The sequence below is a fragment of the Ranitomeya imitator genome, chromosome 2 (assembly GCF_032444005.1).
Source record: "Ranitomeya imitator isolate aRanImi1 chromosome 2, aRanImi1.pri, whole genome shotgun sequence".
Classification (NCBI taxonomy): domain Eukaryota; kingdom Metazoa; phylum Chordata; class Amphibia; order Anura; family Dendrobatidae; genus Ranitomeya; species Ranitomeya imitator.
Window position 1 is genome coordinate 162398139 of NC_091283.1, and position 18344 is coordinate 162416482.

At 46.8% G+C, this 18344-nt stretch overlaps 2 protein-coding genes across 2 annotated transcripts in view; one reads left to right on the forward strand and one right to left on the reverse strand.

Annotated features, from left to right (window-relative positions):
- WDR31 (WD repeat domain 31) overlaps positions 1–18344 on the reverse strand; it is a 61132-nt gene that overhangs the window by 35947 nt on the left and 6841 nt on the right. The window lies entirely within an intron of this gene.
- Positions 3352–17978, forward strand: BSPRY (B-box and SPRY domain containing). Its single transcript, XM_069747727.1, has 6 exons — positions 3352–3820; positions 6146–6244; positions 8323–8553; positions 9155–9180; positions 9569–9693; positions 15788–17978. Exons 1-6 carry the CDS (start codon positions 3428–3430, stop codon positions 16309–16311), a joined length of 1398 nt encoding a protein of 465 aa, XP_069603828.1. The 5' UTR covers positions 3352–3427; the 3' UTR covers positions 16312–17978.

Consider the following 18344-nt stretch of genomic DNA (forward strand, 5'->3'; position numbering starts at 1 on the left):
GTTGTTTCTGACGTAGATAAGGCAATGATCCCAATCCCAGAGCCCGTCATACAGCACTGTCTGATCCCACAGAGAACCCCATTGATCGATTGATTCAGTGCGGCCTATAGTGGCATCATACACCCAACTTTCCTAGAGTCCTGAACAGCACAGGACAGTAATCTGCTTCCAGAATGTTCCCTGTATGACTGGTGATAAATAGGTAACCTAGTATGGAGGAGATGTCCTGTACACCGCGCTTATCTCTGGATATGCACATTCCTCAGTGTGACATCAGAAGGTCACGGGTAACTGAAGGAGGGGCCACAGCACCCAGTGGGACACCTATGTCACCCACAGTATGAAGCGGGACACCCACAGAACCCAGAGTACACAGAGGGACACCCACAGAACCCAGAGCACACAGCGGGACACCCACAGAACCCAGAGTACACAGCGGGACACCCACAGAACCCAGAGCACACAGCGGGACACCCACAGAACCCAGAGTACACAGAGGGACACCCACAGAACCCAGAGTACACAGCGGGACACCCACAGAACCCAGAGCACACAGCAAGACACCCACAACACTCAGAGTACACAGTGGGGCACACACAGCACCCAGAGCACACAGCGGGACACCCACAACACTCAGACCACACAGTTGGGCACACAGCACCCAGATCACGTAGCGGGATACCCACAGCATCCAGTGCGACACCTATGTCACCCACAGTATGAAGCGAGACACCCACAGAACCCAGAGCACACAGCGGGACACCCACAACACTCAGAGTACACAGTGGGGCACACACAGCACCCAGAGCACACAGAGGGGCACACACAGCACCCAGAGCACACAGCGGGACAGCCGCAGCACCCAGAGTACATAGCAGGACACCCACAGAACCCAGAGCACACAGTGGGGCACACAGCACCCAGATCACATAGCGGTATACCCACAGCATCCAGTGGGACACCTATGTCACCCACAGTATGAAGCGAGATACCCACAGAACCCAGTGCATATTGCGGGACACCCACAACACTCAGAGTACACAGAAGGGCACACACAGCACCCAGAGCACAGAGTGGGACACCCACAGCACCCAGAGCACAAAGCGCGACACACAGCACCCAGAGCACACAGCGGGACACCCACAGAATCCAGATCACGTAGCAGGACACACACAGCACCCAGAGCACAGAGCGGGACACCCACAGAATCCAGATCACGTAGCAGGACACACACAGCACCCAGAGCACAGAGCGGGACACCCACAGAATCCAGATCACGTAGCAGGACACACACAGCACCCAGAGCACAGAGCGGGACACCCACAGAATCCAGATCACGTAGCAGGACACACACAGCACCCAGAGCGGGACACCCACAGAACCCAGATCACGTAGCAGGACACCCACAGCACCCAGAGCACAGAGCGGGACACCCACAGAACACAGATCACGCAGCAGGACACCCACAGCACCCAGAGCACAGAGCGGGACACCCACAGAACCCAGAGCACACAGCAGGACACACACACAGCATCCAAAGCACACAGTAGGACACCCACAGAACCCAGATCACGCAGTGGGACACCCACAGAACCCACAGCACCCAGCGGGACACCTACATCACGCACAGTATGAAGCGGGACACCCACAGCACTCTATAAGCACCAGCTGTCATCTATCTCTATTAGGGTATGTGCCCATTATCAGGTATAGCAGCGTTTTGGACGCAGTTCACCTGTGCTGCATCCAAAATGCTGCATTCTACGATACAAGCACAGTGGATGGGACTTCTAGAAATCTCATGCCCACTGTGCTCCTATTAAACGCTGCGTACACTTGCCCGCGGTGCGGGTTTATGAGCATGTTAATTTCTGTTGCGGAGACGCTGGTCCCCACAACAGAAATGTCTACAATAGAATGCACTGGATGCGGTAAATCCGCATGGCTCAGTGATCTCATGGAGATTTACCTGTGTGATTAGAAGGCAGCGGAAATACGCTACATCCAAAGCGCGGCTGCCTCCCCACCGTGGGCACACAGCTAATGGGAACACTTGTCTTCACCGATTACAGGCGTGAATTGAGACTAAAGATCAGTCCTGGAGGAAGAAGCAGATTTCTCTGAGAAGATATAACATTGCTTATTTTCCTGTGTTTTATTGACTTATGAAATAAGACTCGACGGTTACTCTAAGACAGAGGTCCCCAACCTCTAGCTCGGGAGCCACATGTGGCTCGCGGTGCCATGAATTGTGGCTCGTGGCAGTCTGCCAGCTTGGTGCATTAGCTCCAGATTTAGTAAACTGGTATGAAGAGCACATCTCAAAATGATGAACTTTGTCAGTAGCCCTGCACAGAAGAGCAGACCTGGGTACACTTCTACTGGTCTTGGGGGTTTAGAGATAATTTAGGTATGGTACGCTGGAGACAGGATGATGTTACCCGTCAGAGGAGGTGCTTGAAGCTGGATGTGACTGTGTTGGGAGTGTGTGATGGGAGAATGCTGAATGTGGTGGGAACCCCTGGATCTTGGTATACTGCTTTGGGGTGATTTGTGTGGAAAAGCTTTGGTTATCATTATACCCGTAATGGGGTCTTTGGTTGCCACTACAGTGAGGGGGGCAGTAGCTGGATGTGACTCGCGACCCTCTTGCAGAGGTGAATGTCTCAAGGTCAGAAAGGTTGGGGACCCCTGCTCTAAGATATCACCTGATCCACGTCTGCAGCCCATAATTCTGATATAAGACATCAGCTGCAGTCACTGTGAGCTGTGAGATAAGGAGAAATACACTGACAACATTCTGTACAGGATTCTTCAGCTTCAATCAAATCACAGACACATCAATGTATTTTATAAACAGGAAATAAGAGTCCAATATTTACTGACTGTCCTGGAATGAAAGAATGAATGACTGAGTGGATGAATGAATGGATGGATTAATTAATGGATGGATAAATGAATGAATGAATGATGGATGAATTACTGGATTGATGGTAGATGGATAACTGAATGAATAAATGGATGGATAAATGAATGAATGAATGAATGAATGTCTGGCTATCTTCTTTCAGGGGTAAGAATAGCGCAATCCCAGACCCCACAATAAGTCACTAGGGTCGGTCAGGTTTCCCGGGATCCATCCGGCGACCTGATGCCAGATCCGCCCTGAGCCTGGCACATCCAGTGTCGCTATTTCCATTGCTCCTTGAGACCCCTGTGTGATCATCCAGTCATGTCCTTGTATCCTGAACTACAAGTCCCAGCATTGCTCTCCCTGCCTCCAGAGCAGAGGTTCCGGCACAGTCTCTCCTGGTGTCACTGGCTCCTCCCTGGGGCAGGCTCTGCTCTCTACCTGGAGACAGGTGCAGGAGCGCAGGCTGCCGGCAGCCCCAGACCTCCTCTCTCCAGGGTCCTGCTCGCCCTCAGCATGTCCCACCCAGGCTCTGCTCCTGGAGACCCCCAGCCTGCTCTGTGGGTGATCACTGGATCTCCTTCCTGGGAGGGATCTGGGAAGCTGCTGGACACGGACAGGACGTCTCCCTTCGCTGTGGAGTGGATCCCTGATGGTTCTCTTGCCACCTTATCCCTGGACAGCTCCAAGGAGACCATTGATCTTGAAGACCACCTATCACCTGGGCAGACTGAGGTGCAACAGGGACCTGTAGAGGTATCAGTGCCCGCCGCCTGCTGGGCCCATGGGCAGGAGCTCACCCTCTTCTGTTACCAGGAATACAAGCTCATCTGTGCCCAGTGCAAATCCCTGGGCACCTGCCAGGCTCACCGGACCAGGCCAGCAGAAGAAAGGGCATCGCAGATACGGGTGAGTAGTCCTCCTGCCCATTGCCCCTCTCCCCCCTGCACTGCAGAGCTGTGCCCTCCGATGCCACCCTGCACTCGGTATGGCCACCCTAGGGTTAACGCTGGAGCCCCCTCGTGTGAGCGGCAGGAGGAGGGGAGTGTCGCAGAGACCTGACTCATTGCAGCAGAAGGGAGACCATCTGTGTGCCAAGCAGCCAGCCACTGCTGCCAGCCGGCCTGCCTCCGCCAGGGGGCGACACTAACCGTGTGCCAAGCAGCCAGCCACTGCTGCCAGCCGGCCTGCCTCCGCCAGGGGGCGACACTGACCGTGTGCCAAGCAGCCAGCCACTGCTGCCAGCCGGCCTGCCTCCGCCAGGGGGCGACACTGCCCGTGTGCCAAGCAGATGTGTTTCAGTCAGGTTCTCTAAGTTTCGCCTTTTCTGCCCCTAGGAAAGCTGGGTGACATTCTTTAATTTTTTCTATATGGATGACAGCATTCCCAGGCGTTCCCCTCTGAAATCCGCACCAAATCCTGAACATGTGAGCGTACCCTAAAAAAAAGTCTGATCACAGACCCCCTATAGACCACAGTGGAGAGGAATGCCGCGGATTATCCCTCTACTTGTCATTTCCTGGGTGACACGAGCCGCACACGACCTGACACACTGGGCCTGCGCGGTCTACAAGGGCTGTACTGAGGGAACCCGATAACACTACTATCACAGTGCCCCCATAACAGTGACAGCCACGAAGCCCCCAATACAGAGACAACAGGGTCCCTATAACAGTGCCTGCCCTAATAGCCCCCATATCAGTACCTGCCCTAATAGCCCCCATATCAGTGCCTGCCCTAATAGCCCCCATATCAGTACCTGCCCTAATAGCCCCCATATCAGTACCTGCCCTAATAGCCCCCATATCAGTACCTGCCATAATAGCCCCCATATCAGTGCCTGCCCTAATAGCCCCCATATCAGTACCTGCCATAATAGCCCCCATATCAGTACCTGCCCTAATAGCCCCCATATCAGTACCTGCCCTAATAGCCCCCATATCAGTACCTGCCCTAATAGCCCCCATAACAGTGACATTCACAGAGGTCCCAATACAGAGGTAACTGTGCCCCCATATCATTGCCTACCCTAATAGCCCCCATAATAGTGACATTCACAGATGTCCCAATACAGATACAACTGTGCCCCCATAACAGTGCCTGCCCTAATAGCCCCCTTAACTGTGACAGCCACGTTATAACCTATAACAATTACAGGCACAGTGCCCCCATAATGGTGCCTTTACTAGTGCACTAATAACAGTGACAACCACATTCCCCACAAAAAGTGACAGCCAATAGTCCGACAAAACAGTGACTGCCTCCAATAAAAGTGACATCCACCGTGCCCTCAGAACAGTGACAGCCAGTGCCCTCCATAACAATGACTTTCACAATGCCCCATAACTGTGACAACAGTGCCCCCGTAACAATGGCGTCCGCAGTGCTCTGCTACAGTCCCCTCTTAGCAGTGACAGCCATCATGTCACCACAACAAGAATAGCATGCGTCCCCATAACAATACTGAGTGTTCTGACAACAGGGAAGAACTGGGGAATTCTTGGGTTGTCAGACCCCTCGCCGCATGCAGCGGTCACCATGGCTCTGCTTTGAGATGAAGAACTGACTGGAGGAGATTCCACGTTCTCATAGGACAAGTCCTGCAGCTTCTAGAGTCATCCATCGCCGTGTCCCTCCTAGCTGGGTGCAATCTATTGTTCTCTGGTATCAGCCCTTCCAGGATGGGTAGAGACTGATTAGTTTCTTTGCCCAGATACCGCTGGTGCACATCGGAAATGAATTAAGGTGGATCCCTGCTTTATACCAAAACCCAGGAGTTCCCCTTTAAATAGAGTAATCTGTTCAGTGATCTCCATCCGGAGACGGTGGCCGCTCTCATCATGGCCGCCTATGACAACAATATGGCATTCTCTATATCTGGCCCTCACACAATGGACGCCTTTATTCCCGGCCTGATTCCTTGGCTCCTGGAGTTCAGGCCAGGGAACACCGCAGGAGTTGGGTTACCGCCGACATGTGGGTATCACTTTCATGGAGGACTGGAGGGGACTCTCCATAGGGATTAGCAGCTCTACACACAGCGCCTCATATCTCAGCTTCTCAGTCAGGACAACCGCCGCCATCCCTGAGGCAGAGTTATCATGTAAGCTAATTAAAAGGGCATTGTTATCCATTCACTGACAGCAAGCAGTACTGAATCTGTCAGCTCTGATGTCCTGTACTGATCCCACCACTCTCGTCACCGACGTCACTAATGAAACGTTTTCTTCTCAGAACAAGATCGTCGATCAATGCGAAAAGCTGCAGCTACAAACAGCAGGAATAGAGAAGTATCTGAGCGACGCGCTGCCGGCCAAGATCCCACAAGTGGCGGTAATTATATCCTCAGTCCACAGCCGTATACTCCTGAGATATACGCCATATACAGAACAATAACTGCCAGCATGAAGGAGGCAGGGATCATCATCACAAGTTCCAATATTCTTAGCTTTGAACATACCATAGACCTGAAATAACAATTCACTATTCACTTTCATCCATAGCTAAATCCTGTATGCAGAGCTGCACTCACTGTTCTGCTGGTGCAGTCACTGTGGACATACATTACTGATCCTGAGTTACATCCTGTATTATACCCCAGAGCTGCACTCACTATTCTGCTGGTGCAGTCACTGTGTACATACATTACATTACTTACCCTTTACTGATCCTGAGTTACATCCTGTATTATACTCCAGAGCTGCACTCACTATTCTGCTGGCACAGTCACTGTGTACATACATTACTGATCCTGAGTTACATCCTGTATTATACTGCAGAGCTGCACTCACTATTCTGCTGGTGCGGTCACTGTGTACATACACTACATTACTGATCCTGAGGTACATCCTGTATTATACCTCAGAGCTGCACTCGCTATTCTGCTGGTGCAGTCACTGTGTACATACATTACATTACTGATCCTGTATTATACCCCAGAGCTGCACTCACTATTCTGCTGGTGCAGTCACTGTGTACATACATTGCATTACTGATCCTGTACTGATCCTGAGTTACATCCTGTATTATACCTCAGAGCTGCACTCACTATTCTGCTGGTGCAGTCACTGTGTACATACATTGCATTACTGATCCTGTACTGATCCTGAGTTACATCCTGTATTATACTCCAGAGCTGCACTCACTATTCTGCTGGTGCAGTCACTATGTACATACATTACTGATCCTGTACTCATCCTGAGTTACATCATGTATTATACTCCAGAGCTGCCCTCGCTATTCTGCTGGTGCAGTCACTGTGTACATACATTACTGATCCTGAGTTACATCCTGTATTATACTCCAGAGCTGCACTCACTATTCTGCTGGTGCAGTCACTGTGTACATACATTACTGATCCTGTTCTGATCCTGAGTTACATCCTGTATAATACCCCAGAGCTGCACTCACTATTCTGCTGGTGCAGTCACTGTGTACATACATTACATTACTGATCCTGTTCTGATCCCGAGTTACATCCTGTATTATATCCCAGAGCTACACTCACTATTCTGCTGGTGCAGTCACTGAGTACATACACTACATTACTGATCCTGAGGTACATCCTGTATTATACCTCAGAGCTGCACTCACTATTCTGCTGGTGCAGTCACTGTGTAGATACATTGCATTACTGATCCTGTACTGATCCTGAGTTACATCCTGTATTATACTCCAGAGCTGCACTCACTATTCTGCTGGTGCAGTCACTGTGTACATACATTACATTACTGATCCTGTTCTGATCCCGAGTTACATCCTGTATTATATCCCAGAGCTGCACTCACTATTCTGCTGGTGCAGTCACTGTGTACATACACTACATTACTGATCCTGAGTTACATCCTGTATTATACCCCAGAGCTGCACTCACTATTCTGCTGGTGCAGTCACTGTGTACATACACTACATTACTGATCCTGAGTTACATCCTGTATTATACCCCAGAGCTGCACTCACTATTCTGCTGGTACAGTCACTGTGTATATACATTACATTACTGATCCTGAGTTACATCCTGTATTATACTCCAGAGCTGCATTCACTATTCTGCTGGTGCAGTTACTGTGTACATACATTACATTATTGATCCTGTTCTGATCCCGAGTTACATCCTGTATTATACCCCAGAGCTGCACTCACTATTCTGCTAGGTGCTATTGTCAGGTGACTTATGCAGAACAGCTCCCACAATGCTGGAGGACAGTTAGTTCTTCCTATATCAGATCACTGTACAGAGGCTACAAAATGATGACACTTCCACAACTGCCGTTACCTTTGTGTATGACGCAGAAGTCGGGCTACTGGGAGGCTTTAGTTCTGAATGGTGCAGAATTGTGAATGCAGCTCTGTAGTCACAGTCTCCTCCATGTACATGTGATCCAGTGTAATGAGCTGCACCTCTGTTACAGAGCACGGCCAGGAAAGCTCGTGAGATGATCATCCAGCGACTGAACTTCATCCGCACCGCGTGTGACAATGAGGAGCAGCGCCTGCTGGAGGAGATCCACGCGGAGGAGGAGCGGGCCCAGCAGGGGATCCTCACCCAGAAATCCCACTGGACGGAGTCCACCAAGAAGCTGTCTGGCATCAGGAGCTATCTGGTGGACATGCTGACCAAGATGGACGACCTCAGCCTCATTGTACGTAATATTCTGTACTACACAGGAGATTCCTGTAGTCCTGAATTGTTCTGGACTATAAGGCTATGTGCACACGTTGCGGATTAGGCTTAGGAATTTCTGGCGCGGATTCTGCCTCTCCTGGCAGAAAACGCACCTGTTTTTTTGTGCGTTTTTGCTGCGGTTTTCTTGCGGATTTGCTGCGTTTTTTACCCCTGCGGTTTTCTATAATGGAATGGGTACAAAAACGCTGCAGATTCACAAAAAAATAAGTGACATGCTACTTCTTTTAAACCGCAGCGTTTCCGCAGCGGATTTTCCGCAAAGTGTGCACAACATTTTTTTTTCTCATTGATTTACATTGTACTGCAAATCAATTGCGGATCTGCAGCGTTTCTGCGCCTCAAAAAAACGCTGCGGATCCGCAGAGAATCCACAACGTGTGCACATACCGTAAATGATATAACGGGATAGAGACGTTCCTGGTGTCAGGCGGCCACGGGTTGTATCGATTCTGTTTTATTAGAATTTCTGGACTATTGGATTCCGGATTAAAGAACTTATTGTAATTCCGTTTTTTTATACCCTAATCTCACTTTCTTCTGTTTTTTTGTCCTCTCAGGTTTCTGAAAATAAAATGGAGGACAGGTCAGTGCTTGTACGAAACTCTAATATTGTAAGCAGGCAAGCCTGCACAGTAAAGGTAGCAATCCTCTACAGCTCCTCTGCAGACTTATGGGTCGCCATGGTAACAGACTACAAACGATCCCCTGTGTAGTCTGATCGTGCAGTCATCCTCTTCTCTAGTGATGCTCTGATAACATTTGGTCCTTTAGGAGAAATCTGAGGGATAGGAGGGAGTGTAGCCACAGGGTCGGACCTCTCAGGATCTGTTTGTGGTCTGTTACCATGGAGATACATAGGTCTGCATTGTTTTGCTGATGGCAGCTTGATACATGATGTGACGGTGGATGTTGCCTTTATTAGCAGGATATAGCAGGTATACGTCTTATCAATTTGTGTCTTCCCACTGTAGAACAGAAGAAGCAGAAGGAATTCTGGAGCCTCAGAAGTCGGAGAAGTTAAACTTTAACATGAATTGTTGTCAGAGTCCATTACTGAACAGACTGTGGGCCCTGTCTGTCCTCTGCCACACCTCCGGTCAGTATAAGACATTGCACCATCATATACAGTTATAAGAAAAAGTTTGTGCACCCCTATTAATCTTAAGCTTAATGTTTTATAAAAATTGTTTTTTTTTGCAACAGCTATTTCAGTTTCATATATCTAATAACTGTTGGACACAGTAATGTTTCTGCCTTGAAATGAGGTTTATTGTACTAACAGAAAATGTGCAATCTGCATTCAAACAAAATTTGACAGGTGAATAAGTATGGGCACCCCACCAGAAAAGTGAGATTAATATTTAGTAGATCCTCCTTTTGCAAAAATAACAGCCTCTAGTCGCTTCCTGTAGCTTTTAAGGAGTTCCTGGATCCTGGATGAAGGTATTTTTGAACATTCCCCTTTACAAAACAATTCCAGTTCAGTTAAGTTTGATGGTCACCGAGCATGGACAGCCCTCTTCAAATGATCCCACAGATGTTCAATGATATTCAGGTCTGGGGACTGGGATGGCCATTCCAGAACAGTGTAATTGTTCCTCTGCATGAATGCCTGAGTAGATTTGGAGCGGTGTTTTGGATCATTGTCTTGCTGAAAGATCCATCCCCTGCGTAACTTCAACTTTGTCACTGATTCATGAACATTATTGTCAAGAATCTGCTGATACTGAGAGGAATCCATGCGCCCCTCAACTTTAACAAGATTCCCGGTGCCGGCATTGGCCACACAGCCCCAAAGCATGATGGAACCTCCTCCAAATTTTACTGTGGGTAGCAAGTGTTTTTCTTGGAATGCTGTGTTTTTTGCCCGCCATGCATAACGCCTTTTTGTATGACCAAACAACGCAATCTTGGTTTCATCAGTCCACAGGACCTTCTTCCAAAAAGAAATTGGCTTCTCCAAATGTGCTTTTGCATACCTCAGCCGACTCCGTTTGTGGCGTGCTTGCAGAAACGGCTTCTTTCGCATCACTCTCCCATACAGCTTCTCCTTGTGCAAAGTGCGTTGTATAGTTGACCGATGCACAGTGACACCATCTGCAGAAAGTTGGTGCTGCAGCTCTCTGGAGGTGGTCTGAGGATTGTCCTTGACTGATCTCACCATTCTTCTTCTCTGCCTTTCTGATGTTTTTCTTGGCCTGCCACTTCTGGCCTTAACAAGAACTGTACCTGTGTTCTTCCATTTCCTTACTATGTTCCTCACAGTGGAAATTGACAGGTTAAATCTCTGAGACAGCTTTTTGTATCCTTCCCCTGAACAACTATGTTGAATAATCTTTGTTTTCAGATCATTAGACAGTTGTTTTGAGGAGCCCATGATGCCACTCTTCAGAGGAGATTCAAACAGGAGAACAACTTGCAAGTGGCCACTTTAAGTAGCTTTTCTCATGATTGCATATACCTGGCTATGAAGTTCAAAGCTCAATGAGGTTAGAAAACAAAAAATAAGTGCTTTAGTCAGTCAGTAAAAAGTAGGTAGGAGTATTTAAAACAAGAAAATGATAAGGGTGCCCATACTTATGCACCTGTCAAATTTTGTTTGAATGCAGATTGCACATTTTCTGTTAGTACAATAAACCTCATTTCAAGGCAGAAACATTACTGTGTCCAACAGTTATTAGATATATGAAACTGAAATAGCTGTTGCAAAAAAAACAATTTTTATAAAACATTAAGCTTAAGATTAATAGGGGTGCCCAAACTTTTTCATATAACTGTATCTTCTGTCCTCTGCCACACCTCCGATCAGTATAAGACACTGCACCATTATACAACCCCTGGCAAAAATTATGGAATCACCGGCCTTGGAGGATGTTCATTCAGTTGTTTAATTTTGTAGAAAAAAAGCAGATCACAGACATGGCACAAAACTACAGTCATTTCAAATGGCAACTTTCTGGCTTTAAGAAACACTAAAAGAAATCAAGAACAACAAATGTGGTAGTCAGTAATGGTTACTTTTTATAACCAAGCATAGGGGGAAAATTATAGAGTCACTCAATTATGAGGGAAATAATTATGGAATCACTTTGTAAATTTTCATTCCCAAAACTAACACCTGCATCAAATTAGATCTGCTCATTAATCTGCATCTTAAAAGGAGTGATCACACCTTGGAGACCTGTTGCACCAAGTGGACTGACATGCATCAAGGCTCCAACATGAGAGATGTCAATTGAAACAAAGGAGAGGATTATCAAACTCTTACAAGAAGGTAAATCATCACGTAATGCTGCAAAAGATGTTGGTTGTTCACAGTCAGCTGTCTAAAATCTGGACGAAATACAAATAACATGGGAAGGTTGTTAAAGGCAAACATACTGGTAGACCAAGGAAGACATCAAAGCGTCAAGACCAGAAACTTCAAGCAATATGTCTCCAAAACAGGAAATGCACAACAAAACAAATGAACGAATTGGTGGAAACTGGAGTCAACGTCTGTGACCGAACTGTAAGAAACCGCCTAAAGGAAATAGGATTTACATTCAGAAAAGCTAAACGAAAGCCATCATTAACACCTAAACAGAAAAAAACAAGGGTACAATGGGCTTAGGAAAAGCAATCGTGGACGGTGGACGACTGGATGAAAGTCATATTCAGTGATGAATCGCGAATCTGCATTGGGCAAGGTGATGTTGCTGGAACCTTTGTTTGGTGCCGTTCCAATGAGATTTATAAAGATGACTGCCTGAAGAGAACATGCAAATTTCCACAGTCATTGATGATATGGGGCTGCATGTCAGGTAAAGGCACTGGGGAGATGGCTGTCATTACATCTTCAATAAATGCACAAGTTTATGTTGATATTTTGGACACTTTTCTTATCCCATCAATTGAAAGGATGTTTGGGGATGATGAAATCATTTTTCAAGATGATAATGCATCCTGCCATAGAGCAAAAACTGTGAAAACATTCCTTGAAAAAGACACATACGGTCAATGTCATGGCCTGCAAATTGTCCAAATCTCAATCCAATTGAAAATCTTTGGTGGAAGTTGAAGAAAATGGTCCATGACAAGACTCCAACCTGCAAAGCTGATCTGGCAACAGCAATCAGAGAAAGTTGGAGCCAGATTGATGAAGAGTACTGTTTACACTCATTAAGTCCATGCCTCAGAGACTGCAAGCTGTTATAAAAGCCAAAGGTGGTGCAACAAAATACTAGTGATGTGTTGCAGTGTTTTTGTTTGTTTGTTTTTTATAATTCCATAATTTTTTCCTCAGAATTGAGTGATTCCATATTTTTTTTTTGTTAAAAAAAGTAACCTTTACTGACTACCACATTTTTTGTTCTTGATTTCTTTTAGTGTTTCTCAAAGCCAGAAAGTTGCCATTTGAAATCGCTTTAGTTTTGTGCCATATCTGTGATCTGCTTTTTTTCTACAAAATCATATATCCTCTATCCCTGTCCTCTGCTACACCTCCGGTCAGTATAAGGCCGGTTTCACACGTCAGTGGCTCCGGTACGTAAGGTGACAGTTTCCTCACGTACCGGAGACACTGACTCACGTAGACACATTGAAATCAATGTGTCACTGCACATGTCAGCGTGTTTTCACGGACCGTGTGTCAGTGTGCAAAACACAGAGACATGTCAGTGTTCGTGGGAGCGCACGGATTACACGGACCCATTAAAGTCAATGGGTCCGTGTAAAACACGTACCGCACACAGACGCTGTCCGTGTGCCGTGCAGGAGACAGCACTACTGTAAGCGCTGTCCCCCCCACGTGGTGCTGAAGCGGCCATTCATATCTTCTTTCCAGCAGCGTTCGCTGGAAAGAAGATATGAAAAATCCTTTGTTTTTTTTTGTCCTCGTGTTTAAAATAAAGATCCCTGTCGCCACCCCCCTCCCACCCCGTGTGCCCTAAGCTGATTACAGTCATGAATATGCGGCTCCACCTCCCATATGGGTGGAGCCGCATATTCATTACTGTAATAAGCAGCCCCACGTGACCGCTCATACAGGAGAAGCTGCGGTGAGGACAGGACGCTGCGAGGGAGCTGGGTGAGTATTTTAGTAACAGTGGGGGGGGGGGCGCACAGGGCGTGGGAGGGGGGTGGCAACAGGGATCTTTATTTTAAACACGAGGACAAAAAAAAAGGATTTTTCATATCTTCTTTCCAGCGAACACTGCTGCAGAGAAGATATTAATGGCCGCTTCAGCACCAGATGCAGGGGACAGTGCTTATCTCTAGCGCTGTCTCCTGCACGCTCCGTGTGGTACCCAGTCGGCACACGGGCAGCACACATGTGCCGCACATGTGCCACACTGATGTACCACGGGAGCACACAGACACGGATAATTCCGGTACCGATTTTTACGATCCCGGAATTATCTGGACGTGTGAGACTGGCCTAAGACACTGCATATTATATATCCGCTGTCCCTGTCCTCTGCTACACCTCCAGTCAGTATAAGACACTGCACATTATATATCCTCTGTCCCTGTCCTCTGCTACACCTCCGGTCAGTATAAGACACTGCACATTATATATCCTCTGTCCCTGTCCTCTGCTACACCTCCGGTCAGTATAAGACACTGCACATTATATATCCTCTGTCCCTGTCCTCTGCTACACCTCCGGTCAGTATAAGACACTGCACATTATATATCCTCTGTCCCTGTCCTCTGCTACACCTCCGGTCAGTATAAGACACTGCACATTATATATCTTCTGTCTCTGTCCTCTGCTACACCTCCGGTCAGTATAAGACACTGCACCATCATATATCCTCTGTCCCTGTCCTCTGCTGCACCCCCGGTCAGTATAAGGCTATGTGCATCCACTGCAGTTTTACACCTGCGGTTTTCTATATGGAGCAGGAGTAAAACCGCTGCGTTTTCCGCACAAAGAATTGACATGCTGCGGAATGTAAACCGCTGCGTTTCCGTGCATTTTTTTCCACAGCATGTGCACTGCGAATTACGTTTCCCATAGGTTTACATTGTACTGTAAACTCATGGGAAACTGCTGCGGATCCGCATGTGCACATAGCCTCAGACACTGCACCATCATATATCCTCTGTACTTGTCTGCCCTCTGCTACACCTCCCGTCAGTATAAGACGCTACACTACTTTTGTATTTTTCAACACTTCTGGCCAGTACGAGTCACTAAATCTTCTTCCTCTGTCCTCTCCTACACCTCTAGTGAGCATAAATCCCTGCATCTTCATAAATTATTTATCTCTGCCCTAACACCTCTTCTATGATGTCCACGTACCCTCAATATGGACTACTCCCATACATTCATTAGCACTGTTGTACCGGACGGGTGGAAGAAGTCAGAAGAATATGTTATATTTCTAAGACATTCTTATGACTTCTTCAACCCCTCCGGTCATTAGAAAGACTCTTCACTTAATATATTCATTTTCCCTTTTCTCTGATAAATATGGAAATCTACATCTTTATATATATTATTCTGTGATCCTCTTCTACACTTCAGATCATTCTAAGACACTACATCTTCACATATATCATTTTCTTATATCCTCATCTGTCAGTAACAGACTCTACAGCTTTAGATTTCAGATTTTAAATCCCTCTTGCGCCTCTGGTCAGTATAAGATTCTACCTCTGTACATGTTCTCTGTCCTCTTCATATATCTTACTCTTCCGTCGTTTCCTACCCCTCTGGTCAATATACAACAAATCACCTTCTGTCCTCTCCTACACCTGCTGTCAGTATAAGGCTATGTGCACACGTTGCGCATTGGGGTGCAGAATTTTCCACGGTTTTGATGCGGAATTAATGCGGATTTTGTGCGGTTTTTACCACTGCGGATTTCTATAATGGAAGGATGCAGAAATGCTGCAGTTCTGCACAACACAAGTGACATGCACTTCTTTTCAATCCGCAGCGGATTCAGTGCGGATTTTTCCGCACCATTAGCACAGCTTTTTTTTTCCCTTATTGATTTACATTGTACTGTAAATCACTGTGCGGATCTGCAGCGTTTCTGCGCGGAAAAATCCACTGCCGATCTGCACATATTCCTCATCGTGTGCACACAGCCTAAGAATCTTCACCTTCTTCTACACTGATGAGTATATTCTACTACATCGTTAGATAGATCATAACCTCCCAGGATGATGGGACATAATGTCTTCTTACTTTTCAGCTTGTGAAAGCCTCACGTTTGATGAGAAGACCATGAGCCCCTTACTCGCCTTATCAGACAATAACAGCCTAAAGTTCCTCCCAAAGAAAGCAAAGGACTATCCAGACGGACCTGAAAGATTCGACCACTGGCCCAACTGCTTGGCAGTAGAGTTCTTCCAGAAGGGCATCCATATGTGGAAAGTGAATGTGGAGACGTGCGGTGCCTACAAACTTGGCATCACCTACAGGTCTATCGCACGAAAAGGCTCGGGCAATGATGCCCGGCTCGGCTACAACCCCGTCTCCTGGATCTTCTCTCGCTATGACAAAGACTTCCGTTTTTCCCACGACTCTCAGCATCACCCCGTAGAACTTCTCAAGAGTCCCAAACAAGTTGGTATCCTGGTGGACATGGACGCCGGAGAGCTGGTCTTCTTCGACCCCTCTTCTTGCATCATCTTGTACAGCCACCAGACGAGGTTCTCCGCTCCGATCTGCCCAGTGTTTGCAGTGGCCGATGAGAGCATTAGTCTGGAGAAGTGATGATGATGGAGGCGTCGTCCTTATTTATAAAGAGATTTGTATAGAAAAGACTGAAGATTTTTATATAATCTCTGTGATGTTGTTACATATGTAAAGAAGATCTCCATGGGTTGCTTCTCAGGAAGCTGGCCCTTACCGGGTTGGAGATGGGTGGTCGGTTATGGCCCGATGGTGCCTTCCTTGCCTATGTTAGGTCGAGAGAACATAACGTGGGCTCTGAACTTGGGGTCCCACAAGCAGAGTGCAATAAGGGCATGATGGACATCAGATCAGATGTCATATGTTATTTTCAAGCAAGTCTGAGAAATCAATGCATGACTCCATAGGTCATATCATGTTATGTAACACTGACTTCTTGGAAGTGCCACAAGACCCTGTGTAGCTCCATCATTGTTTATTTTCCAGGAACGTCATTCATGTCCACAGCATGTCTCTGATATTACAGCAGCGCAACCAAATTAATCTGGCTGAGCTGCAATACCAAACCCAACCCAAGGACAAGAATGGCGCTATTGAGTTAAAGTGAAAACATTAAAACATATCCCTCACTGATCTCTAATATAGCCGGTGTGGTGATCAGCTTATTGTATGTCCAGCTCATGCCACCCATGATTTCACCCAGGGGCAGCCTTGTCTATAGTATTAGTAGTGGCCACTCATATAAAGATTGTAAAGGGATCCTCCACCCTGGGACTGAAAAAGAACCAAACATTGCTAATTTACCTGGCACCTTCCATTTGGCTCACGTTCCCTCCTCTTATTCCCATATATTCCTTAGCATTGCTGTACTAGCGGCTCTTAGCTAGAACGGAACGTTGGCCACAGAAAGTTCTATGGCTCTCCAATATGATTTCATGTTGATGCCATCAGTAGATGGCAACATAATATTTTTGCAACTTTTGCATTCGCTGAAGCCGTGGAAAGCGGTCTATCCTCCACTTCTGCTTCTGAGGTCAAGGAGGTGGAGCCAGAGACAAGTGGGCGGATACTTAGTGTCCTAACTGGAATACCCGTCAGGCTCATTTGCATGTTGAATTAGAAAGTTTTTGCCCCCCTCTCTCTTATATAAATGTGACTATTTTTTTCATTCCACTTTTGCCTTGAAAAATGTAAGACTGTGAATCCTTTAGGAGATAGATATTCTGTAAGACATGATTATGTGAAGATTCAGATGTAGAATTCTAGAAATTCTAAATATATTTGCACAAAATCTATAAAAATTGTTATAATCGAATGTAAGCTATAATGTATTATATAGAACCTGTCACTCGTCATAAATGTCATTTTTCTTAAGCTGGTGTAAATGCCGCTATTCTCTTGAATCAGCGGATGTTTTTCCTTTCTTTCTGCTCCTCTCCGTTCATGAGATGGCCCCCTGTTCCCTGTATAAAAATCTGGTCTTATTAGCCAAACGAGTGGGGTCCCAAAGGGCACGCCCACATAATAGCGTGATGACCACACCCACTTGGCTAACAAGACTAGATTTATATGCAGCGAAGTGGAGGCCGTATCTCAAGAATGGAGGGGAGCAGGAAGAAAGGAAAACCATCCCCGGATTCAGGAGAACAGTGGCATTTACACCAGGGTAAAAAAACGACATATTTATGGCAAGTGACAGGTCACCTGCAAGTGGCATCACAATGAAAATATTATATTGTTATACCATTCATGTGTCTGTGGTCTATTATAACACATTACATTTTGGCAACACAATTTACACAATGTTGGGAGCCCATAAACTGGCAATCTAGAGGATTACCTTGTGAAGGGAGGTGGAGGACTGTCGAGTTGGGGGTGTATTGCTTATTTGGTCTAAGATATGATGGAGGATCGGGCTGTCATCTGGAATCATGTGATTAAGGATGACCACCCAGGGTGGGATCTTCTTTGGAACAGCCCTTTAATTCCCGGGATGTACACTGTACCCCTCGGGGGCCACCAGCCAGGACCCTGTGTACAAAGCTCCAGCGCTCCTCTTATGTCTCCTACTCACTCCTCCGGCAGATAAGCCACTGATCACAAATAGACCTCTG